Source organism: Vanellus vanellus, assembly GCF_965231255.1.
Source record: "Vanellus vanellus genome assembly, contig: HAP1_SCAFFOLD_70, whole genome shotgun sequence".
Classification (NCBI taxonomy): domain Eukaryota; kingdom Metazoa; phylum Chordata; class Aves; order Charadriiformes; family Charadriidae; genus Vanellus; species Vanellus vanellus.
Genome location: NW_028128467.1, coordinates 290,010 through 314,367, shown reverse-complemented (window position 1 = coordinate 314,367; position 24,358 = coordinate 290,010). Strand labels below are relative to the sequence as shown.

The 24,358-nt window shown below is 53.0% G+C and overlaps 2 protein-coding genes across 2 annotated transcripts in view; one reads left to right on the top strand and one right to left on the bottom strand.

The window, feature by feature from the left end:
* LOC309684396 (olfactory receptor 14A16-like) overlaps positions 1-2,637 on the bottom strand; it is a gene marked incomplete at both ends in the record, with an annotated part of 42,551 nt that extends 39,914 nt beyond the window's left edge. The window contains one exon of the mRNA XM_082500319.1: positions 2,493-2,637. Within this exon, the coding sequence (XP_082356445.1) occupies positions 2,493-2,637 (145 nt within the window). The remainder of the gene's footprint in view (positions 1-2,492) is intronic.
* Positions 1-24,358, top strand: part of LOC309684387 (olfactory receptor 14A16-like) — a gene marked incomplete at both ends in the record, with an annotated part of 210,076 nt that overhangs the window by 111,770 nt on the left and 73,948 nt on the right. The window lies entirely within an intron of this gene.

Here is a 24,358-nt window from a genome sequence, read left to right as displayed (position 1 = left end):
GGACAGGGTGATGGAGCAGAGAGGAGCACTTGCAATGAGCCTGTCCACGGCAGCTGAGATGACTGTCCCTGGGACAGTGGGGATTTGTTTGTGAGGTCACACACAGAAATGTCAGAGCTCTGTCGGGTGCCCACACCTCAGCTGGCCTCGGGCACTTCTCATACACACATGGGTGATCAGAGACACGAGTCCTTCCCTTGCCCGTGCAGAAGCAATGCACTGCAGAGGTCACAGTGTCTCTCTGACCTCCTGCAGTCAACCCTAGAGGCTGGGAGGCACCACAGCCCTGCAGTGTGTCGCCATGCTCTGCACTCCTCATGAGGAATGGACACGGGGACCTCGGTTCAAGGAAGCACATCCCAGTGCTGCATCCAGCTGTTTCCCCAGGGGATGTTACACTCCAAGTGAAGTGACCTCGTCTGTCCCACACGCCTTCATGGCAGCCCCAGGAATAGCTGATGGCATTTGTGCTCACACGTGTCCATCTCCCCACACGCACAAGATGTGCATGCTTAAGTCTCATCTGTACAATGCAAAGATGGACCTTGTCTTTGGTGTCCCTCTGTGGAGGGACAAAGAACCTCTCTGAGGTGGGATGAGAGTCCAGTGCTGGAAATGGAGGTTGTTTTTGGCTGGCCCATGATGGTGGCCCTGGGGCAACTTCCCCGGGGCGTCCAGTGGGCACAGGCACAGCCCAGACCCTGCTCTGCTGGTCCCTCATGTCTCGCGCAGGAGCCCAGATGCGCCAGGACACTGCTGTGTGCCCCCACCCTGCACACTCCCACACTTCAGCTCTTCCCTGGGGTTTTCCTCTCTGAGGCACTTGCCAGCCCCGCCAGCCCACACCCTCCCTGAATCTGGCCACCTCCTGCCCTCTCCCCAGCACAGACCAGCAGAGACAACCCCATTGGGAATGGTCCCACAGCAGGATGTGCAGGCCAGTGAGACTGTCCACCCAGCCGGCATGCTGAGGAGACCTCCACCCCAGGCAGCTTGCAGCCCCAGCTGCCAAACGTCCTCCCAGGATGGCATGAGAGAATTGGCCCAGGGCACCCTCAGGAAGGCCCTTTGGCCCCAGGGACAGGCAGCCTGCCCCGAGCTGCCCCACCGCAGCAAAGGGTTCCTCTTGCCATGGCTGCCCTGCACACACGTGGTGCCCTGCTCTTCTCCCACCACAGCCCATCTCCCCTCAGAGCCTTTTCCCGAGAGAGCTCATCCATGCTGGCCTGGCCATCCGTTCCTGGACCCCTCCCCAGGCGTCCCACAGCCCCCGAGCTGGTGGTGCGTCTCTGCAGAGCCGGGGGCTGTGGTGCCCAGGGCCATGCTGGTCAGGCTGGGAGGCAGACCCAGCTCAGATGGCTCCTGCCCCCTCCACCTCAGCACACAGATGAGGCCCCTGCAGCTCCAGAGAAGGTCTCAGAGAAGGGATCTCAGACACAAAACTCAGTGCAGAGTCCTTTATTTTGTTTAAACACACAGAGAGAGGAGCTCCTTATTTATACAAAGTCTCTGGATCAAACAAGACAGGCAGATCCTGACATAGAAATAAGATAAAGGATGACTCTGTTCTTTTGTTGACAGCATTAGTATAGCCCAGAAAAGCTAAAACCCAAAGAAATGAAAGGAAAAAAACCTAGCAAAGAAAGTCTGGGCCTGTAATGAGTTACATGATGAGTGATATGTAGAAGAAAATGTGCAGTTCATTGCTGCTTCTGAAAAGAAACCAGTCATCCATTTTCTTAGAGCATCCTTGAGTTCCTGGTTCCTCATGCTGTAGATGAGGGGGTTCATAGCTGGAGGCACCACTGAGTACAGGAATGACACCAACAGGTTCAGGGATGGGGAGGAGACAGAGGAGGGCTTCAGATAGGCAAACATGGCAGTGATGAGAAAGAGGGAGACCACGGCCAGGTGAGGGAGGCACGTGGAAAAGGCTTTGTGCCTTCCCTGCTCAGAGGGGATCCTCAGCACTGCCCTCAAGATCTGCACATAGGACACCACAATGAAAACAAAACACCCAAAGGCTAAACAGGTGCTAACAACAAGAAGCCCAACTTCCCTGAGGTAAGCATCTGAGCAGGAGAGCCTGAGGATGTGGGGGATTTCACAGAAGAATTGGTTCATAACATTGCCCTGGCAGAGGGGGAGTGAAAATGTATTGGCCGTGTGAAGGAGAGCATAGAGAAACCCACTGGCCCAGGCAGCTGCTGCCATGCGGACACAAGCTCTGCTGCCCAGGAGGGTCCCGTAGTGCAGGGGTTGGCAGATGGCAATGTAGCGGTCATAGGCCATGATGGTGAGAAGAGAAAACTCTGCTGAAATGAAAAAGACAAAGAAAAAGAGCTGGACAGCACATCCTGCATAGGAGATGGCCCTGGTGTCCCACAGAGAATTGGCCATGGCTTTGGGGAGAGTGGTGGAGATGCAGCCCAGGTCCAGAACAGAGAGGCTGAGGAGGAAGAAGTACATGGGGGTGTGCAGGCGGTTGTCACAGGCGATGGCGGTGATGATGAGGCCGTTTCCCAGGAGGGCAGCCAGGTAGATGCCCAGGAAGAGCCAGAAGGTCAAGAGCTGCAGCTCCCGTGTGTCTGCGAACGCCAGGAGGAGGAAGTGGGTGATGGAGCTGCTGTTGGACATCTGATCCCTTTGTTCATGAGGTTCTGCCAAAGGAGGAAAACACACTCACAGGTTAGGACTGCTCTGAGCACATCTCTTCACATTCCTGTGTCCCATTCTCCTCTGTCCTTCCCAAACACACATTGCCTTCCTCCTTCCTTTCAGCACCTTTGGACTTCCCCAAGTTCTGAGCTCTGCTTTGTGCTGGCCAAACATGACACGAGAAGGAGGCTTCTGCCCATGGGCTCCCGAGCAGTCACCCCTGCTTGACAGCAGTGGGCATCTGGGAAAGGTGGGGCAGCTTCTGAAAGTCACCGTTTGCCTCATCAGTAATCCCTGTGTCATGAAGACAAGCTGGTCAGCATTTTCCAGCAGGAGAATGCCAGGGAAACTCCCACAAGTGCTCAAAGTGCAGTGATCTCAGCAGAGCCAGCTCACCCCCCAGCTCCACACTGCATTTTCCACAGCCCCACAGGTTTGGGTGGTTTGAAGGACTTTGGTCCCACGGACACAGCTGCATGGCAATGTTGGCGTGTGAGCCACACCTGAACCCCCTCTTACTAGAGAGTATGGATGTAAGAACAAGAGCAGCATGGACAGGAGGGGAAGGTGGAGAAATGCTCCTGCTGAGAGAAGACAGAGACCCATAGAACTAAGGAGTTTCTCCTCCTTGGTGTGTGGCTGCTGAGGAGGCACCTCAGCCAGAAACCCCACAGCCTTGATGTCAGAAGCTCTGCTGGGCGAGAGAGGAGGCCAGTAGAAGGCGCCCTCATTACAGGAGATGGCAGGAAGGTGCCCGAATCACCCTCCCAAGGCACATGGGAGCTGTTCCCTCTCTTTCCCAGCCCAGGGCTCTGCTGCCTGGAGCTGTCCCTGCTGGGAGCTCTTTCTCTGGCAGCGCGTCTCCTCGCCGGCAGTGCACACAGAACCCATCACAGATGCTGTGTGCTCAGCTCTGTCCCGCAGACACCTCCTGGCAGCAGAACACTGCCCAGGAGCATTTCTGTGGGTGCAGGCTCTGACAGGAACATCTGACCAACGCTGATAAGGCTGGAAAGGTGATGCTGGGTGCTCTCTGTAAGCTGTAGCATATGGATTTTTCTTACTCCCTGATTTATTCACCTCTAAGTGAAAAAGATTTGGAGGCTCTGTGCCTTCTGAAGAACGGGGAGACAAATCTCCACGTCTCACTCCCCACACAAAAAAAAAAAAAAAAAAGCAGAAGACTGAAAGCACAAACTCCTTCGCTTTCAGGTAGCCCCTGCCTTGAGGTTCTTCTTGAAAAGTTTCCTCTGCCACTGCCCTTCAGCTGTGAGCAGCCCTGACCCACGCAGTTCTCTCTCGGCAACACCAGGACCCTGCCATGCAAGGAGTTGCTCCTTCCACACACACCTTCTCCCCACAGCACCTCCGTGGGAGCTCCCTGGGCAGGCGGAGAGCTGACCCTGGCAGGCGGCAGAGTCCCTGCCCCAGCACAAAGCCCCTGGGTTGCAGGGACCCTGCTGGCAAGGACAGCCCTGCCCACCCCTGCCTGCACACCCACCATCACACATGGCAGTGGTCCTAAGGAGAAGGCAGCCGTCGTGCCCTCTCCCTCTGAAGGCACTGCAGGGCATTCCTCCTCTGGAGCACATTCTTCACCTCTACACTAGAGGAAGTGTCAGAGTCCTCCTGAAAGATCCCATAGGCCATGGGAGGAGCAGCTTTTGGACATCTTTCCAAGAACTGCAGCTGCAATTGCCCTAACCCAGAGACTTACCATGTCAAGGGCTATGAAGGTTTCTCCCGCAGTAAGCTCTCAGCATCCTCCCTCTCCAGACTGCCCTTAACCTCTCTCTGCCTCCCTGCTCTGCCCTCGCTGCCTGCAGACAGTGCCCTCAGCCCTGCTGTGCCGTGCAGAGGAGCTGCTCCTGGGCAGAGCTGTCTCTCTGCAGCGCTGCCCGCTTGCCAGGAGCTCCCTCTGGCCCAGCAGCCCGGCCCAGCTCAGCAGCAGAGGACCAGCCCACGGTGACACTCTCTCTGTCCCCTCTGGGCTCCCTGGAGGTGTCCCTGGGGCTCCAGGGGAACCGCCTGTGAAAAAGGCTGATGCAATCTCTGATGTTCCCTCCCTCAGCTGCGCAGAGACACTTACTTCCACCAGTGGTATTTCTCCCAGCAGAAGAAGACCTGGCCATGAGTAACCCCTCTTCTTGTCCAATCAGTAGCACACACGGGTTCTTGGATTCTTGGTACCAGGAGTCCTTATGACAAGTCCCCAGCTGACTGGTGCCACAGCTGGGGGGCTTCAGCCCAAAGGTGCAGCAATGATCTCAGCCAGGGGCACAGACAGGACGAGCTGGAGTCGTTCCTGTGGCAGACAGAGCTGTGACATGGTGGCAGAGCTCAGTCCAGCTGGTCTTCAAGGACAGCCTCCTCCAAGCTCAGCTATAGTCCAGATCACAATTCAATCTAACCCTGAAAGGCAATTCAAGGGCACCAGAATGAGTGTTTACTCCTTCCGGAAGTGTTCAAGGAGAAACAAAGCCACTGTGTGGCCACTGCTGAGTTTCAGAGAGCGGGTGGAGCTATATGGGAGATTCTATACATCCTCTTTGCCTCACTCTGCCCCAGCAAGGTCTCCCAGGGCTCTGAGACAAGGGGCAGGAATCTGGAGGAACGCCACCAGCAGTGGATTGTTCCCAAGTCACCTTAACTAAGACAATCCTTACCAGTCTATGGGACAGGAGGGGTGGCAGCTGAGGGAGATGACAGGGTAAGCCAATGTCCCAGCGTGTCCAATGACACTCCGTAATCATTGAAAGGCCATGGAGGTTGAGGGAGGGAACTCCCTGATGACTGGCAGCATCCAAATATTGCATGCTCTTACCTAGTCTTTCTTTTCTCGCTGACATACTTAAAGAAGGACTTTTGTTTGTCTTGATGCCCCAGGCCAGATTTAGTTCAATCTGGGCTTTAGCTTGCCTAAACTGATCCGGGGCTGCTTGAACAATTTCTCTGTATTCTTCCCAGGCTTCCCGCCCCTGTTTCCACCCCCTGTAGGCCTCCTTTTCACTTGTGGGCATGTCCAGGAGCTCTTTGTTCATCCATGCAGGCCTCCTGGCTTTTCTGCCTGCCTTCTTCTTTGTAGGGATGCATCACTCCTGAGCTTGGAGAAGGTGAGCCTTGAATATTAACTGGCTTACTTGGGCCCTTCTTCCCTCCAGCACTTCATCCCATGGCACTATACTGAGCAGATTCTTCAAGAAGACACAGTCAGCTCTGCTAAAGCCCAGGGTGGTCAGCTTGCTGCGCACCTTCCTCGCTGCCTTGATGATCTCAAACTTTACCATTTCATGGTCACGGCAGCCCAGGCTGCCCTTGAGCTTGACACTGCCTACCAGCCCCTCCTTGTTGGTAAGGACAAGGTCCAGCAGAGCTCCTCTCCTCGTTGACTCCTCTACCACTGGGAGAAAAACGTTGTCAATACAATCCAAGAACCTCCTGGACTGCCTATGCCCTGCTGTGTTACCCTTCCAACAGATGTCATCAAACTTGCTGAGGGTACACTCTGTGCCCTCATCCAGGACGTTGATTAACATGTTGAACAAGACTGGCCAGTACTGACCCCTGGGGAGCACTGCTACTTACAGGCCTCCAACTAGACTCTGCGCCGAACACTATGCTATCAGCCTCATTCCCCACAGTATTCTTGTGTCCAGTTACAACATTATGGTCTGATTGGGTGGATAAGTAGATGGGTAATAACTGAGATCAGTACTCGGGCTTGAAGGAACTTGGTGAACGCATAGTGTTCTGCCCAGAGGGATGTATCTAGTCGGGTTCCACCATGTTTCAAGGGCTTTTAATTACACAAAGGAGATGACAAAATCCTTTTTTTAAACCATTTGTAGATGACACCTCAATGAGGAGAGCAGACACTATATTAGAAGGCAGGGTTGCCATCCCAAGGGACTTAGACAAGGACAGGCCACTAGTAACATCATGTTATCCAACAAAGACAGATCTAAAGTTTTTTTGCTGAGGTTGACTAAGGGCCTGAAGTGACAGAGGGCAGGGACTGCCTAGGTTGGTATCAGCACTGCAGGAAAGGCTCTGGTGGTACTTCTGTTTCATTAGGCAAAACATGGAGCCATCTGCAAACGCCAAAAGCATCCTGGGCAGTATGAGCAGGAGCACAGCCAGTGGGAGTGATTATCGCCCTGGGCTCCGCACATTTGAGAACTGATCCAGAATACTCCCCCAGGTTCTGACCCGCTGCAATGCCTGAGAGACACTGTTAAAAGAGCCCGTTCAGTGGAGGGCCACCAAGGTCATGGTTGGAGCACTTGTGCTGTGAGAAGAAGCTGAAAAAGCTGGGCTTGTCCAGCTGGAAGGAAGGAAGATCTTGCGGGAACATGCAGCAGCATGTCCCAGTGGACAACAGGATGACGATGAGCCAGCAATGTGTCTTGGTGGCCGAGAAGGCCAATGGCATCCTGGGGTGCATCAAGCAGAGTGTGGCCAGCAGGTCGAGGGAGGTCATCCTCCCCCTCTACTCTGCCCTGGTGAGGCCTCATCTGGAGTACTGTGTCCAGATCTGGGATCCCCACTTAAAGAAGGACAGGGAACTGCTGGAGAGGGTCCAGCAAAGGGCTACGAAGATGATGAGGGGATTGGAACATCTCTCTTATGAGGAAAGGCTGAGGGACTTGGGGCTTTTTAGTCTGGAGAAAAAAAGAGGCTGAGGGGGGACCCTATCTATGCTTATAAATACTTAAAGGGAGGGTGCCAGGGGGGTGGGAAGTCTTTTGTCAGTGGTGCCCAGTGATAGGACTATAGGGAACAGGCACAAACTTGAATGTAGGAAGTTCCATCTTAACATGAGGAGGAAGTTCTTTCCTTTGAGGGTGGCAGAGCACTGGCACAGGCTGCCCAGAGAGGTGGGGGAGTCTCCCACTCTGGAGACATTCCAAACCCGCCTGGTTGCCATCCTGTGCAACCTGCTGTAGGTGACCCTGCTCTTGGAGGGGGCTTGGACTAGATGATCTCGAGAAGACCCTTCCAACCCTGACCACTCTGTGATTCTGTGAAACTGGAGAGATGTGGATTTGAAGGGTGGACTGTTCGGTGGATGAGGAACTGGTTTGATGGTCCCATCCAGTAGTGGTCAACGGCCTCATGTCCAGATGGAGACTGGTGACAAGCGGTGAACCTCAGCAGTCCGTACTGGGACCAGTACTATTCAATATCTTCATCAATGACATAGGCAGTGGGATCGAGTGCACCATCAGCAAGTATGCTGATGACACCACACTGAGTGGTGCAATTGAAACTCCCAGCGGACAGGATGTCATCCAGAGGGACCTGGAAAGGCTCAAGAAGTGGGCCCGTATAAACAGCATGAGGTTCCACAGGGCCAAGTGAAGGGTCCTGCACGTGGGTTGGGGCAATCTGTGATATCAATACAGCCTGTGGGATGAAGGGATGGAGAGCAGCCCTGCCGAGAAGGACTTGGGTATACTTGGGGATGAAAAGCTGGACATGAGCTGGCAATGTGCGCTCGCAGATCACAAAGCCAACGGTATCCTGGGATACATCAAAAGAAGCATTACCAGCAGGTCGAGGGAGGGGATTCTGCCCTTCTGCTCTGCTTTGGTGAGACCCCACCTGCAGTGCTGCTCCAGCTCTGGAGCCCTCAGCACAGGACAGACATGGACCTATTGGAGTGGGTCCAGAGGAGGCCACAAAGATGCTCCGAGGGCTGGAGCACCTCTGCTGTGAGGAAAGGCTGAGAGAGTTGGGTTTGTTCAGCCTGGAGAAGAGAATGCTCTGGGGAGACTTTATTTGGGCCTTCCAGTACCTAAAGGAGGCCTACAGGAGAGCTGGGGACAGAGTTTTTAGCAGGGCCTGTTGCGATAGGACAAAGGGTGAGGGCTTTAAACTAAAAGGGGGGAAATTTACACTCGATATAAAGACCTGTTAACAATGAGGATGGTGAGACACTGGCCCAGGTTGCCCAGAGAGACAGGAGATGCCCCATCCCTGGAAACATTCCAGGCCAGGTTGGCCGGGGCTTGGAGACAGCTCATCCAGTTGAAGGTGTCCCTGCTCATGGCAGGGGGGTTGCACTAGATGGCCTTTAATGGTCCCTTCCAACCCAAACCATTCCATGATTCTAAACAGAGCCTGTTTTTACTGGGAGGGGACCAAGTCTGTACTGGAAGGGTTTAATGAAATCCAGTTTGAAATGGCAGTGCCCAGTCGTACTGGGAGGGGATGAGAGGATCCAGTTTATACTGGGAGCGTGCTCAGCCTGTACTTGGAGGGGTTAAAGAGGACTAGTTTGTAGTGGGAGGGGCCAAGTTTGTACTGGCAGGGGTTAAAGCAACCCAGTTTGTACTGTGATAGAGCCCAGACTGTAGTGGGAAGGGGCCACGGGCTCCAGTTTGGACTGGGAGGGTGGCCCAGTGTACCCTGGGAGGGTCTAAAGGCATAAAGTTTGTACTGGGACAGGACCCAGTCTGTTTGTACTGAGACGAGGCCCAGACTCTGCTGGGATTGGCTCAGAGGATCCCGTTTCTACGTGGAGAGGGCCCAGTCTGTACTGGGAGGAAAGTGGGGGATCCAGTCTGTACTGAGATGAGGCCCAGTCTGTACAGGGCAGTGTTAAAGCGATCCATTTTGTACTGGTACACAGAGCAGTCTGCACTGGGAGCTGGGCTGGGATCCACTTTGGACTAGGAAGAGGCTCTTTCTCCGCTGGGAGGAATTAAAGGGATTGTCTTCATACTGGGACAAGGCCCCTTCTGTACTGGGAGGGAATCAGGGGATGCAGTTTGGACTGGGACAGGGCCCAGTCTGTCCTGACATAAGTTAGAGGATCCAGATTGTATTAGAGGTGGCCAGTTGGTAGTGGGTGGGGACCGGGGAGTCCATTTTGGACTCGGCATTGGCCCAGTCTGTACTGGGAGGGGTTAAAGGGATCCAGTTTCTATTTGGACGGAGCCCAGTCTTTACTGTCAGGTGTTTAAGGGATCCAGTTTATAAAGGGACAGAACACAGTCTGTACTTGGAGGGGTAAAATGGAGTAATCTCTATTTGTTGACAGTCAGTTCTGTACTGGGAGGGGAGCACGGGATCCAGTTTGTACCAGGAGGGGACCCAGTCTGTACTGGGAGGGGGCCACAGCATCTAGTTCGTACTGCCACGGGGACCAGTCGGTAGTGGGAGGGGTTAAGGGATTTGGAGTGTACTGGGAAGGGCGCAGTGTATACCAGGAGGGTTTAAAGGAATAAAATTTCTAGTGGAATGGGGCCCAGGGGTTACAGGGAGGGGGCCATGGGATCCAGTTTGTACTGGCACCTGACCCAGTTTCTGTGTGGAGGGGGTGAGGTGGTGGAGTTTGTACTGGGACAGGAACTAGTTTTTACTAAGAGGGGATCGAGTGATCCAGTTTGTACTAGGAGAGGGCCCCATCTGTTCTGGCAGAGGTTGAGGGGATCCACTTCATACTGGGTCAGGGCCCAGTCTCTGCTGGGAGGGGTTGAGGAGATCCACTTTCTAGTGGGACAGGGACCAGTCTGTCATGGGAGGGGTTAAAGGGGTGCAGTTTATACTGTGAGAAGGCTCAGTCTGTACAGGATTGGGGATCCAGTTTGTACAGAGACAAGGCCCAGTCTTCTTGGGCTTGGTTCAAAGGGACCCATTTTGGACTTGAAAGGGCCCAGTCTGTGCTGGGAGGTTGCCAGGAGATGCAGTTTGTACTTGGATGGTGCCCAGTCTGCATTCTGAGGGGATCAGGGGATCCCCCTGCTACTGGGATTCGGCCCAGTCTATACTGGGACACGTTAAAATAACCCACTTTGTACTGGACAGGACCCTGTCTGTACTGGGAGGTGTTAAATAAAGGCCGACAAGGCAGATGTCATGGTGGGAGTCTGTTATAGACCACCCAACCAGGATGAAGAGACAGATGAAATATTCTAGAAGCAGCTGGGACAAGTGTCACGATAGTCAGCCCTTGTCCTCGTGGGGGACTTCAACTTACTGGATGTCTGCTGGAAATGCAATACAGTGGAGAGGAAGCAGCCCAGGAGGTTCCTGGAGTGTGTTGAGGATAACTTCCTGACACATCTGGGGAGGGAGCAAAGGAGGGAAGCACCCCACTGGGCCTGTTGTTTGCCAGCAGAGAAGGGCTTGTGGGGGATGTGAGGATTGGAGGCCGTCTTGGGCATAGTGATCATGAAATGACAGAATTTTCAATTCTTGGAGAAGTCAGGAGGGGGGTCAGCAGAACCGCCACCTGGGACTTCCGGAGGGCGGGCTTTGGCCTGTTTAGGGGTCTGGTTAACAGAGTCCCTTGGGAGGAAGTCCTGAAGGGCAAAGGAGTCCAGGAAGGCTGGACATTCATCAAGAAGGAACTTGTAAAGGCACGGGAGCAGGCTGTCACCATGTGCCGAAAGACGAGCCATCAGGGAAGAAGACCTGGCTGAACAGAGAGCTTTGGCTGGAACTGAGGGGAAAAAAGGGGTTTATGACAGTTGGAAGAAGTGGCAGGCAACTCGGTTGGACTGCAAGGATGTCATGAGGTTATGCAGGGAGAAAAGTAGAAGGGCTAAAACACAACTAGAAATTAATCTGGCCATGCCATAAAAGACAATGAAAAATGTTTCGTAAATACACCATCAACACCAGGAGGGCCAAGAAGAATCTCCATCCTTTATTGGATGTGGAGGGAAAGACGGTGTCCAGGCATGAGGAAAAGGCTTACGAACTTAATGCCTTCTTTGCCTCAGTCTTTAAGAGTAAGTCCAGTTGCTCTCTGGGTACCCAGCCCCCTGAGCTGGAAGACAGGGTTGGGGAGCAGAATGAAGCCCCCACAATCCAAGGGGAAATGGTGAGGAACCTGCTACATCACTTAGAAATACACAAGTCTATGGCGCCGCATGAGATCCACCCAAGGGTACTGAGGGAACTGGCGGGAGTGCTCAGCAAGCCACTTTCCATCATCTATCAGCATTCCTGGCTAACTGGGGTGGTCCCAGTTGACTGGAAGATAACAAACGCGGCGCCCATCTACAAGAAGGACCAGAAGGAGGACCTGGGGAATTACAGGCCTATCAGTCCGACCTCGGTGCTGGGAAAGGTTACAGAGGAGATCATCCTGAGTTCCATCATGCAGCACATACAGGACAACCAGGCGATCAGACCCAGCCAGCATGAGTTTATGAAAGGCAAGTCCTGCCTGAGAAACCTGACCTCCTTCTATGACAAGGTGACCGGCTTAGTGGATGAGGAAAAGGCTCTGGATGTTGTTTACCTGCGCTTCATTAAAGCCTTTGACACTTTTTCCCACAGCGTTCTCCTGGAGAAACTGGCTGCTCATGGCTTGGACAGGTGTACACTCTGCTGGGTAAAACACTGGCTGGACGGCCGGGACCAAAGAGTGGTGCTGAATGGAGTTCAATGCATTTGGCGGCCGGTCACAAGTGATGTTCCCCGGGGCTCAGTACTGGGACCGGTTCTCTTTAATATCTTTATCAACGATCTAGACAAGGGGGTGGAGTGCCCCCTCAGTAAGTTCGCAGATGATACCAATTAAGGTGGGAGTGTTAATCTGCCTGAGTGTCGGAAGGCTCTACAGAGGGATCTGGACAAGCTGGATCCATGGGTCCCAAATAGTGTGGGGTTCAACAAGGCCAAGAGCCAGGTCCTGCCCTTGGGTCACAACAACCTCACGCAGCGCTACATGCTTGGGGCAGAGTGGCTGGAAAGATGCCCAGCAGAAAAGGACCTGGGGATGTTGGTGGCTGAATATGAGCTGGCAGTGTGCCCAGGTGGCCATGAAGGCCCACAGCATCCGGGCTTGTACCAGTAAGAGTGTGGTGAGCAGGACTAGGAAAGTGATCGTCCCCATGTACTCAGCACTGGTGAGGCTCCATCTCAAATACTGTGTTCAGTTTTGGGCCCCTCACTACAAGAAGGACATTGAGGTGTTGGAGCGTGTCCAGAGAAAGGCAATGAAGCTGGTGAGGGGTCTGGAGGACAAGTCTTGTGGGAAGCGGCTGAGGGAACTGGGGTTGTTTAGCCTGGATAAGAGGAGGCTGAGGGGACACTTTCTCGCTCTCTCCGGTTCCCTGAAAGGACGTTGTAGCGAGGTGGGGGTTGGTCTCTTCTCCCAAGTAATGAGAGAGAGGACTTGAGGAAATAGCCTCAAGTTTCTCCAGGGGAGATTTACATTGCGTATTAGGAAAAATTTCTTCAGCTAAAGGGCTTTCGAGCACTGGAACAGGCGGCCCAGGGAAGTGTTTGAGTCACTATCACTGGAGGTATTTAATGGATGTGTAGATGTGGCACACAGGGACATGGTTTAGTGGTGGACTCGGCAGTGTTAGGTTTACAGTTGGGCTCTATGATCCTAAAGGTCTTTTGCAATTCGAAATGATTCTATGATTCTTTTGGGACTCTGGATTTTGTTTAGTCCTTGCCCCTTTTTGGGAGGCCAGGAGGTGTCACAGAATTTTCTTACACTCAGCCTCGCTCACCCTCACACCCCACGGCCCCCAGGAAGAGCCCTGAGCCACCAGTGAGGGGCAGGACCTGCCTTCCCAGGGCCTGGGGGTCAGGGGTTGGCCTTTCTGCTGCATCAAACCAAGCCAAGGGGTTCCTCAGCATTACAGCCACCTGCACAGTGCCTTTGCCTACCTGCAACCACAATCTCCAGTTATCTCCTCTAACGAGTCCCTGGGGAGGCTTTGGCAGTAACGACCCTCAGTGGGGCCAATCAAGGCTTCAAGGTACTTTGCTTCTGACTTGGACTTCTGGAGCACTTTGTTCAATCTTCTCTCAGTGCCTGAGGCTCATGGACTCAGCACCAAATACACCGTGGGGCTCATTAAAAGACAGAAAGCCCTAACAAGGTGTTCATCGTTCTTGTAATTTTCTTCAAATCTTCAAGACTTGTACAGCCAATTAGAGAGGTTTCAGAGTGTAGTTAAGGAGGAGATTTCAAAGCGCACCTAAGAAAAATGTCTTTTTTATTTTAAAGGATATACTATATTACTCCTGATTATCACTTATGATTAGGATAGAAGCATTCCCTGATTGTTCTGGATACAGGGTGTCCCTTCAGGGGGTCTGGACAGGGAGGAGAAGCAGTCCCTGGAGGTCTGACACTGTAGGACAGCTTTGCTCCTCACCTCCCCACCCTCCCCATTTCTGACATTGGCCACCTGGGACTGACACCCCTGGTCCTTGCATCAGACTTCTCCACTGAAGTCTGCAGCTGGATGTCACAGCCCCATTGCCCCATCTCCCACCTGCGCTCCTCAGAGCCCTGGCTGCACCCAGGCGCAGGAGAACTTTTCCTGTTTGTAAGAAAAGAAAAGTAAAGCATAATCAGTTTTCCTAAACAATAACACACAGTCCGCAATCACACGCTCAGGACAAGCTACCTCTAATGAGGCTGCCTTTCTACAAGGGAGTTCTTATGAGAAAGAGTTTAGGAAGGTAGATAGACAAGACAGATATAAACACAATTAAGGAGTTGGCTGAGGAGACAATTAGATTGTTGAAAGACAGGCAAGCTCTGAACTCCTTGAAAGTCAAAGCAGCAGCACAGGTGAGAGGTATCTGAGCGAAGAAAGAGTAAGGGGAGGAGAAAACTGGCGAAGAATGGAAAGGGCCTTTGCCCAGAGAGTCTGCATCTGCAAAGATGACTTTAGAAATGAACATTGTCTCAGGAGAAGGGTATACATCCGAAAGATTAGAGAAAGTACACACAGTGTGTAACAGGGAGAAGAGTGGTAATGAGGTTACAGGGGAAGATCAATATTTCTTTGGAATATCCCTTTTGAAAGGTCATGGGATTGCAGAGGTCTCTGGTGAGAGAGGACAAGCAAGTGTAGCACCTGTCTTTGAAAGAGTCCAAATGTGCAACCCAGGGAGCCACAGGCTGTACAAGCTCACTTTGGTGAGGAGTGTTGTGCCATCAGAGTCCTCCGTGGTGACATTTCTGGGCACCAGCAGCAGAAGAATGTGTCTAAGAACCATCAGCATGGATTTCATAGAATAGAATCACAGAATCATAGAATTGTTGAGGTTGGAAGGGACCTTTAAGATCATCAAATCCAACCATTAACCTACCCTGGCAGAACCACTTCTAAACCATGTCCCCAAGTACCACATCTACCCTTTTTTTAAACACCTCCAGGCATGTTGAATCCACCACCTCCCTGGGCAGCCTATTCCAATGCTTGATAACCCTTTCAGTGAAAAAAAAAAAAATCCTAATATCCAATCTAAACCTTGCTGGCATAACTTGAACCCATTTCCTCTTGTCCTATCACTTGTCACCAGGGAGAAGAGGTCAGCTCCCACCTCTCTACAAGCTCCTTTCAGGGAACTGTAGAGAGCAACAAGGTATCCCTTCAGCCTCCTCTTCTCCAGGCTAAACAACCCCAGGTCCCTCAGCCGCTCCTCATAAGGCTTGTCCTCCATACCCCTCACCAGCTTCATTGCCTTTCTCTTGACACGCTCCAACACCTCAATGTCCTTCTTGTAGTGAGGGGCCCAAAACTGAACACAGTACTCGAGGTGGGTCCTCACCAGTGCTGAGTACAGAGGGATGATCACTGCCCCAGTCCTGCTCACCACACTATTTCTGATACAAATCAGGATGTCATTGGCCTTCTTGGCCACCTGGGCACAATGCTGGCTCATATTCAGGCAGCTGTCAACTAACAGCCCCAGGTTCTTCTCCCCCAGGCAGCTTTCCAACCCCTCTGCCCCAAGCTTGTAGTGTCCATGGGGTTGTTGTGACCCAAGGGCAGGACCCGGCACTTGGCCTTGTTGAACCTGAAACCTTGTTGAACCTAAAGCCTTGTTGAACCTGTTCTTATGGAAATAAGCACAAATGAAGAGTTTCCTAAAACCAGAATTCAACAGACTACTGAAAGTCAAATTTTAACTGCCTGAAGCTCAAAGCAGCAGTGGGATTGTTGAGAGGTGTCTGAATGATGAAAGAGGAAGGGGAAGGGGAATGTAGAGAGAAATCGCAAGTGCTTCTGTGCACGTGCATTGCTGGAAAGGTGCCTTCAGACATGGCCACTTCGTTTAGGAGAGGTGGAAATACGTGAAAGATGAGGGAGATTAAATTCAGAGGCTGAGAGAGAGTCCTGACAATGCAAAGAGAGGGAAAGGTCAGTAGCTCTCGTCTTTCTGTCAATGGACATCCTGAAAACTCCTCATTTATATCTCATGGGAGAACACCAAATGTTTATTAAAATTATTCTCTTGTTTTAGCTGATGAGGTCGTGCTCATACACATGTCAAAATGTCTCAGGCTTCCAGGCAGCGCTCCGCTGTCTGACCATCAGTACCCAGTGGTACCTCCAGAGGACCCTGTGTCTCCGAAGCACATGCCTGGGCCTGGCCACTGTCCCAGAGGAGCTGCTGGAGACCAGACTCCCTGGGAAGCTGCAGCTGGAGCCTGGGCAGAGGGTCCCAGGCACCTACACTGGCACTGCGCTCCCGTGTCCCTGCCACTGCATCCCACCCCAATTTTATGATCACTTGCCTTTGCAAACAAAGGCAGCACACAAAATCGCTGAGAAATCACTTATTAAAACAAGACAAAACAAAGCAAAGAGAATAACAACACCAAAAATGTTTGAAGTTTAGAGTTGCAAGAGGAAGTCAACCAAAGCACAAATACAGGCTGGGTGCAGAATGGATAGAGAGAAGCCCTGAGGAGAAGGACTTGGAGGTGTTGGTGGATGAGAAGCTCAACATGAGCCAGAAATGTGTGCCTGCAGCCCAGAAAGCCAAGCACATCCTGAGCTTCATTAAAAGCAGCATGGCCAGCAGGTCGAGGGAGGTGATTCTTCCCCTCTACTCTGCTCTTGTGAGACTCCACCTGGAGTACTGCATCCAGCTCTGGAGCCTCCAACAGAAAAAGGACATGGACCTGTTGGAGTGAGTCCAGAGGAGGCTCACAAAGATGATTAGAGGGCTGGAGCACCTCTCCTCTGAAGACAGGCTGAGAGAGTTGGGGTTGTTCAGCCTGTATAAGAAAAGGCTCCAAGGAGACCTTACTGTGGCCTTCCATTACCTAAAGGGGGCCTACAGGAGATCTGGGGAGGCACTGTTTTCAGGGAGTGTAGCGATAGGATGAGGGATAATGGTTTGAAACTGAAAGAGGGGAGACTGAGATTAGATATTAAGAACAAATTCATTACTCCAAGGGTGGTGAGACACTGGAACATGTTGCCCAGGGAAGTGGTGGATGCCCCATCCCTGGAGGTGTTCAAGGCCAGGCTGGATGGGGCTTTGAGCAACCTGGTCTAGTGGGAGGTGTCCCTGCCTATGGCAGTAGGGTTGGAAGTAGATGGTTTTTAAATTCCCCTCCAACCTAAACCATTCTATGATTCCATGAAATATAGAGATGACATAAGCTCTCTGAGAGATCTCCTCCAGTGCTTGACTATCTTGATGGGGAGAAAGATTTTCTTCATGTTTTTCAGCTGATGCCCATTGGCCTTCCTCCTCCCATCATGCACAACAAGGAAGAGCCTGGCAGCCTTTTAATGCAAGAAGATACGGGGCAAGTCATGAAAGAGGATGAAGAGATTTGTCAAGTGTTGGTGATGTTCCCCATTTGCAGGAGGGGAAACTGCATCAAGGAGGTTTGATTGTCCCCCTTCCCTTTCTTGGCCAGAAAGCCAAGGAGGGATAACATAGCAGACAGAGGAATTGGTAATGAGCCTGTCCAAGGCAGGTGAGATGAACCTCACTGGGATAGTGGGGGTTGTTCCTGAAGTCAGTCACACAAATGTCAGGGCTGTGAGGTGTCCCCACCTCATTTGGCCTCATGCGCTCTTCGTACACACAGGGGTGTTTGGAGACACGAGTCCTTCCCTTCCACAGGCAGAGGCAGAGCATTGCAGCAGTCGTAGTGTCTCCCTGGCCTCCTGTTGCCAGTGCCAGAGGCTGGCCGGCACCTCAGCCCTGTGGTGTGTCCTCCTGCTCTTCACTCATCTGAGATGCCCCAAATCGTGAAGAATGAACAGGGGGACGTCAGTTCAAGGATGCACATTCCAGTGCTGCATTATGGGGGTTTCCCAGGGGACCTTACTCTCCAGGTGAAGTAACCTCAGGACACCGTCTGTCCCACAGTCCTTCATGGCACCCCTAAGAACAGCTGATGGCATTTGTGCTCACTTGGGTTCATCTTACCACCCGCACGCAATGTGTATGCTTCTGTCTCCTCTGTACAACGCAAACATGGTCTTCACACCTCGTCTTTCAATGTCCCTCTGTGGAGGGAAGAACAACCTCTCTGAGCTGGGTGAGAGGGCAGTGCTGGAAACGGTGCTTGTTAGTGGCTGCCCTGTGACGATTGCCCCGGGGCAGCTTCCCTGGGGTGTCCCATCAACAAAGGCAGAGACATCACCCTGCTCTGCTGCTCCTGTGTGTCCCTCCCAGGAGCCCGGGCTGTGTGAGGACACTGCTGTGTGCCCCTACCCTGCATGCTCACACACTTTAGCTGTACATTGGTGTTTCTTCCTCCCCAGCGTTTCCAAGCCCAGCCGTCCCAGCCCCTTCCCAGCAATCCCCACTCCTCTACCTTCTCCCCAGCCGAGCAGAGCAGCCCGGTCTGGTTGGGCCTTGCAGCAAGGAGGAAACGGAGGTAAGTGGCAGTGTCTCTTCTGCTGTCATGTCCTGGAGATCCCATCCCAGGAAGCGTGCAGCCCCCGTTACCAGTGGCGCTCCCCAGGAAAGCACAGAGTCCTGGACCCGGTGCTCCTCCGGCAGCTTCTGCTGTCCCAGCCGCAGGGCAACCTGGCCCAAGCTGGCACTCACAGCCAAGTGTTTCTCTTTCCATGTCTCCCCTGCACACACACCGTTCCCTGCTCTTCTCCCAGGACATCCCACCTGCCCACAGAGCCTTTTCCCAAGGTCAGCACGTCTGTGCTGGCTCAGCCAGTCATTGCTGCGCCCTGTCCCCATGGTCCCCACAGCCCTCGAGCTGGTGATGCTGCTCTGCAGAGCAAGTGGGCTGTGGTGCCCAGGACCAATGGGCTGATTCTGCTGGGCTGTGCTGGTCAGGCTGGGAGGCAGAGCCAGCTGATGGTGGTCACTGCCACTGAGCACCTCCCACACAAGCTCTTATGTGGCCATGGAAGGTGCTCAGAGGTACCCTGCCTTACTCCAGTGCTGTGAGATGTGTTTGGGTGCTGCGCTGGATCCAGTCTGTGAAAGTTCACTGAGGGTAAAATGAATCACTTGCCAGACTCCTTTCCCTGGGCCAGCTGTCTCCCTCGCGGCTGCAGAGCTCTCATTTGCAGGCTCATACACAGACTTGGTGTGTTGTCTGTGGGTGACACCACAATGGACAGGCTCGTGCTCAGTCGGCACCATTCGCTGCTGACTCCCTGGCACACGCTGTCCCTGCAGATCCCTTGTGCTCTTCTGGCAGCTCCCAAGTCCCTCCAGAAAAACGCTGCTCTGCCATCAGCCCTATGAACTGCTGCAGAGCCCCAGGCAGGTTCGTTGGAGACCATTCACTGTCTGCATGGGCCCTGGCCACCAACAAGCAACACCTGAACCAGCCCTAAGTCCCTAGAAGGCCATCCTGGGACCACAGTCTCATCGCACTGAGCCCACAGAGAACAAACAAAGCAACAAGGCTCTTTAGAGTCTATTCCTTGGGCATGTTCCTGAGAGCAACTTTGGAAGAAGACCGAAGCCTTCAAGCACTGTGCTGAGGACATCCCCTGTCATGATGGAGATGCCGTTATAGAGGTCAGCTGTGTCACAGAAGTGCTCATGGCCTGTCCCTGCCTGCAGTCACAGGACTACCACACAGCAGGACTGTGACCCCTGAGGCTTACACCTACACAAGGGCTCCAAAGGAGAGCGTGGGAGTGGCAAGAGAGCAGCTCTGGCAAGACCGAGGCTGGTGCGCCCTGGCAGTGCTGCTGTGCTGGGACTCGTTCCCCTCCACCTCTGCACGCAGGCACTGCCCTGTGTCTTTACAGAGGTCTCAGAGGAAGGATCTAAGACAAACAAGTCACTGCAGGGTCCTTTCTTTTGTTTGAATACACAGAGAGCACTGCACCTGATTTACACAGTCTGTGGGTCAAATTCTACAGGTACACAATGAATTAGAAGTGGGAAGACTAATAAAATTTTGCTGAGCACAACATTATAACAAGAAAAACAAAGAAACACACACACACACACAGCAAAAACCTGAGAAGACAGGCTGGGCCTGTAATGAGTTACACTCTGAATGCTGTGCAGAAGAAAACAGGCAATCTATTGCTTCTGAAAAACATCCAACCATCATTTTTTTGAGCATCCTTGAGCTCCTGGTTCCTCATGCTGTAGATGAGGGGTTCACTGCTGGAGGCACCACTGAGTACAGCACTGACACCACCAGGTCAAGGGATAGGGAGGTGAGATAGACAGGGGCTTCAGGTGGGTAAACGCTGATGTGCTGACAAACTGAGGCCATGAGGAGGTGAGAGAGGAACATGGAAAAGACTTTGTGCTGCCCCTGCTCCAAGGGGATCCTCATCACAGCCCTGAAGATCTGCACATAGGACACCACAATGAAAACAAAACATCCCAATGCTAAACAGATACTAACTACAATCAGCCCAACTTCCCTGAGGTAGGAGTGTGAGCAGGAGAGCTTGAGGATGTGGGGGATTTCACAGAAGAACTGGTGCAGGGCATTGCCCTAGCAGAGGGGCAGTGAAATGTATTGGCCGTGTGCAGCACAGCATAGGGAAAAACACTGCCCCAGACAGCTGCTGCCATGCGGACACAAGCTCTGCTGCCCAGGAGGGTCCCGTAGTGCAGGGGATGGCAGATGGCAACGTAGTGTTTGTAAGCCATGACAGTGAGAAGAGAAAACTCTGCTGCAACACAGAAAAAAAAAAAAAAACCAAAAACAACCAAACACCTGAAGAGCACATCCTGAGTAAGAGATGGCCCTTGTGTCCCACAGAGAATTGGCCATGGCTTTGGGGAGAGTGGTGATGGAGCCCAGGTCAAGAACAGAGAGGTTGAGGAGGAAGAAGTACATGGGGGTGTGGAGGCGGTGGTCGCAGTCGATGGCGCTGATGATGAGGCCATTTCCCAGGAGGGCAGACAGGTAGATGCCCAGGAAGAGCCAGAAGGTCAAGAGCTGCAGCTCCCCAGTGTCTGCATATGCCAGGAGGAGGAAGTGGGTGATGGAGCTGCTATTGAACAGCTACTCTGGGCATGGCGCACTGCTGAAAGAGAAGACATTGACAAGTTAAGGGAGACATATTTGAGCCCATCCTGTGCTCTTTCCCAACAAATCCCCTGATAATTTTTTCTTTGGCATACTTTCCTCCATTTCTGGGAGGACATGTGTTGAAGGACATGTGTCTGAGCAACATGTGTATGGTACAAGGACTAAAGGACAGCAGTAAAATGATGAGGCTTCAGGGTCAATACTTCCTTCAGTGAAAACCCTGACACAGTGTCCCAGCCTTCCTTTCCACAAAACCCATCCGGAGGGGATGATGGCCACAGGGCCATGGTCTCATTGCAATTACAGAGACATGGTGGGATAGCTCGCAGGACTGGAATGCTGTCACGGACGGCTATGTACTGTTTCGGAAAGACAGGCCAGCAGGGTGAGATGGTGGAGTTGCTTTCTACAAGACAGAGCAACTGGAATGTCTTGAGCTCTGCCTGCAGCTGGATGAAGAACGTGTTGGGAGCTTATCGTTAAGAATTAAGGGACAGGCGATATGGGAGACACTGCTGTGGGTGTTTACTACAGACCACCAGATCAGGAAGAGGAAGTTGATGAGGCCTTCTACAGAGAGCTGGAAATAGCCTCATGGTCACAGGCCCTGGTTCTCACGGGGGACGTCAGCCACCCCGATATTTGCGGGAAAAGACACAGCCAGGCACACACAGTCCTGGAAGTTTCTGCAGAGCATTGATGAGAACTTTCTGACACAGTTGGTGGGGAAACCAACGAGGAGAGGTGCACTGCAGGACGTATTACTGACAAATAAAGGAGGACTAGTTGGGGATGTGAAGGCTGGGGGTAGCCTTGGCTGCAGTGACCATGAGATGGTGGAGTTCTGGATCCTGTGTGGAAGAAGCAGGGCAAAAAGTAGAATTACAAGCCCGGACTTCAGGAGAGCTGACTTTGGCCTCTTCAAAGACATACTTGGAGGAATCCCATGGGCAAAGACTCTAGCAGGAAGGGGGGTGCAGGAGAGCTGGTTAATAGAAAAGCTCCACTTCCTCCAAGCTCAACATCAGTGCATCCCTATGAGTAATAAATCAGGCACAGGAGGCAGGAAATCTGCATGGATAAGCAAGGACCTTCTGGAAAATCTCAGGTGCAAGAGGGAAGTTTACAGAATGTGGAAGAAGGGACTGGCCACTTGGGAGGAGTATATAAACATTGCGAGAGTATGTAGGGGTGCAACGAGGAAGGCTGAAGCGCACGTGGAAATAAACCTGGCCAGGGATGTCAAGGACAATAAGAAGGGCTTCTCCAAGTACATCAGTAGTAAAAGGCAGACCGGGGAAAATGTGGGCCTGCTACTGAATGAGGTGGGTGCCCCGGTGACGGAGGATGCAGAGAAGGCAGAATTACTGATACCTTCTTTGCTTCAGTCTTTACTGGTAAGGCCGGCCCTCAGCAATCCCAGACTCTGGAGTGAAGAAAAGGATCTGAGAAAATGAAGACTTTCCCTTGGTTGAGGAAGATCGGGTTAGAGATCATTTAGGCAAACTTGACACCCAGCGCCCTGATGGGTCACTCCCAGGAGTGTTGAGGGACCTGGCACATGTTATTGCGAAGGTGCTCTCCATCATCTTTGAAAGGTCAGGGGGACAGGAGAGGTGCCTGAGGACTGGAGGAAAGCCAAAGTCACGCGAGTCTTCAAAAAGGGCAAGAAGGAGGACCCAGGAAATGGCAGGCCGGTCAGCGAGACCTGGAAAGGCTGGAGAGCTGGGTGGAGAGGAACATAATAAAGTTCAAGGGTAAGTGTAGGGTCCTGCACCTGTGGAGGAAAAAACCCATGCACCAGTAAAGGTTGGGGGTTCACTTGCTACAAAGCAGCTTTGCTAAGAGGGACCTGGGAGTCCTGGTGGACAATAAGTTGACCATAAGCCAGCAATGTGCCCTGGTGGGCAAGAAGGCCTATGGTCTCCTGGGGTGCATTACAAAAGAGCGTGGGCAGCAGGTGGAGGGAGGTCTTCCTCCCCCTCTGCTCTCTCCCTGCATCTGGAGTACTGTGTCTAGTTCTAAATACCCAAGTTCAAGAAAGACAGGCAACTGTTGGAGAGAGTCCAGTAGAGGGGGAGCTGAATGTCCCTCCGGCCTCAGGAACACTGCTGAGAGCTGAGATGCCTCATCGACTTGGCTCCATCCCTGCCCTGCACCGGTGGGCATGATCCCCGGCCCGTCACTGCCTCCGTGCTCTGCCTGGCAATGCGGCAGGAATGGGGGTTTCCAGAGGGGAACACGGATACCTCCTGTAGGTCTGCACACCCTGGCAGAGCAATTTCCACCACAGGGATCAGTCTGTCCAGGGTTCAGAGAGGGACAGTCGGTGATGACTTCATTCTACTTCAAACTCTGCTCCCCAGGAGAGACCCCGCTGCCTTGGAGGAGCTGTCAGCCCTGGAGGCGCAGGGACACCTCGAGGGATTGGGGCAGTGCGGGGAGGAGGCAGAGAAAGCCACAGCTGGTCCTCTGCTGCTGAGCTGGGCCGGGCTGCTGGGACGGAGGGAGCTCCTGGCAAGCGGGCAGCGCTGCAGAGAGACAGCTCTGCCCAGGAGCAGCTCCTCTGCACAGCGCAGCAGGGCTGAGGGCACTGCCTGCAGGCAGCGAGGGCAGAGCAGGGAGGCAGAGAGAGGTTGAAGGCAGTCTGGAGAGGGAGGATGCTGAGGGTGAGTGGGGGGAGAACTCTTCCCAAAGCAGAGCAGCTGCAGTAGCTGGAGAGATCTCCAACAGCTGGCACCTCCCACAGCCCGTGGGATCTTTCAGGAGGACGCTCATAACTTCTCTGCTGCGGAAGAAGAGGACATTCTCTAGATTGGGCTTCCCTGCTTCACCATCAGAGGCACAGGGCATGACTGTTGCCTTCTCCCAGGACCAGCCAAAGGACTGTGAAGGTGGGTGTGCAGGCAGGGGTTGGCAGGGCTGTCCTTGCCAGCAGGGTCCCTGCACCCCGGGGGCTGTGTGCCGGGGCAGGGACTCTGCCGCCTGCCAGGGTCAGCTCTCCGCCTGCCAGGGCAGCTCCCCACAACGCTGTGGGGAGAAGCTGTGGGTGGAAGGAGTGACTACTGGCAGGGCAGGGTCCTTCTGCTTTGAAGAGGGTGCTGTGTGGGTCAGGGCTCTTTACACCTCCAGATGACCTCTGGTCATTCCTGGAGGGACTTTTCAAGATGGAGTTCCCTTAATATGAAGTTAAATTTCTTTTGCTGTTTCTTCTCTTGGTTGGCTGGGTGGGCAGTGGCACATGTCCAAGAGGACTTTCAAATGAAAGATCAAAGGAGGGACCCTGTAGAGATAAGGAGCTTTCCTGAGTCTGTGTCTTTGGTTTCCATCTCTGGGGGCTACAGACAGCATCAGCATCCCTGTTCCAGTCTCACCGGGATCTGTGGCACCTGCTCTTTAGCCCCTGCAAAATCTCTCACTGAGATCCCCAAAACTGGGTAAGTCCTTTGGGTGTTTATGGAAGCTGTGAGCTGC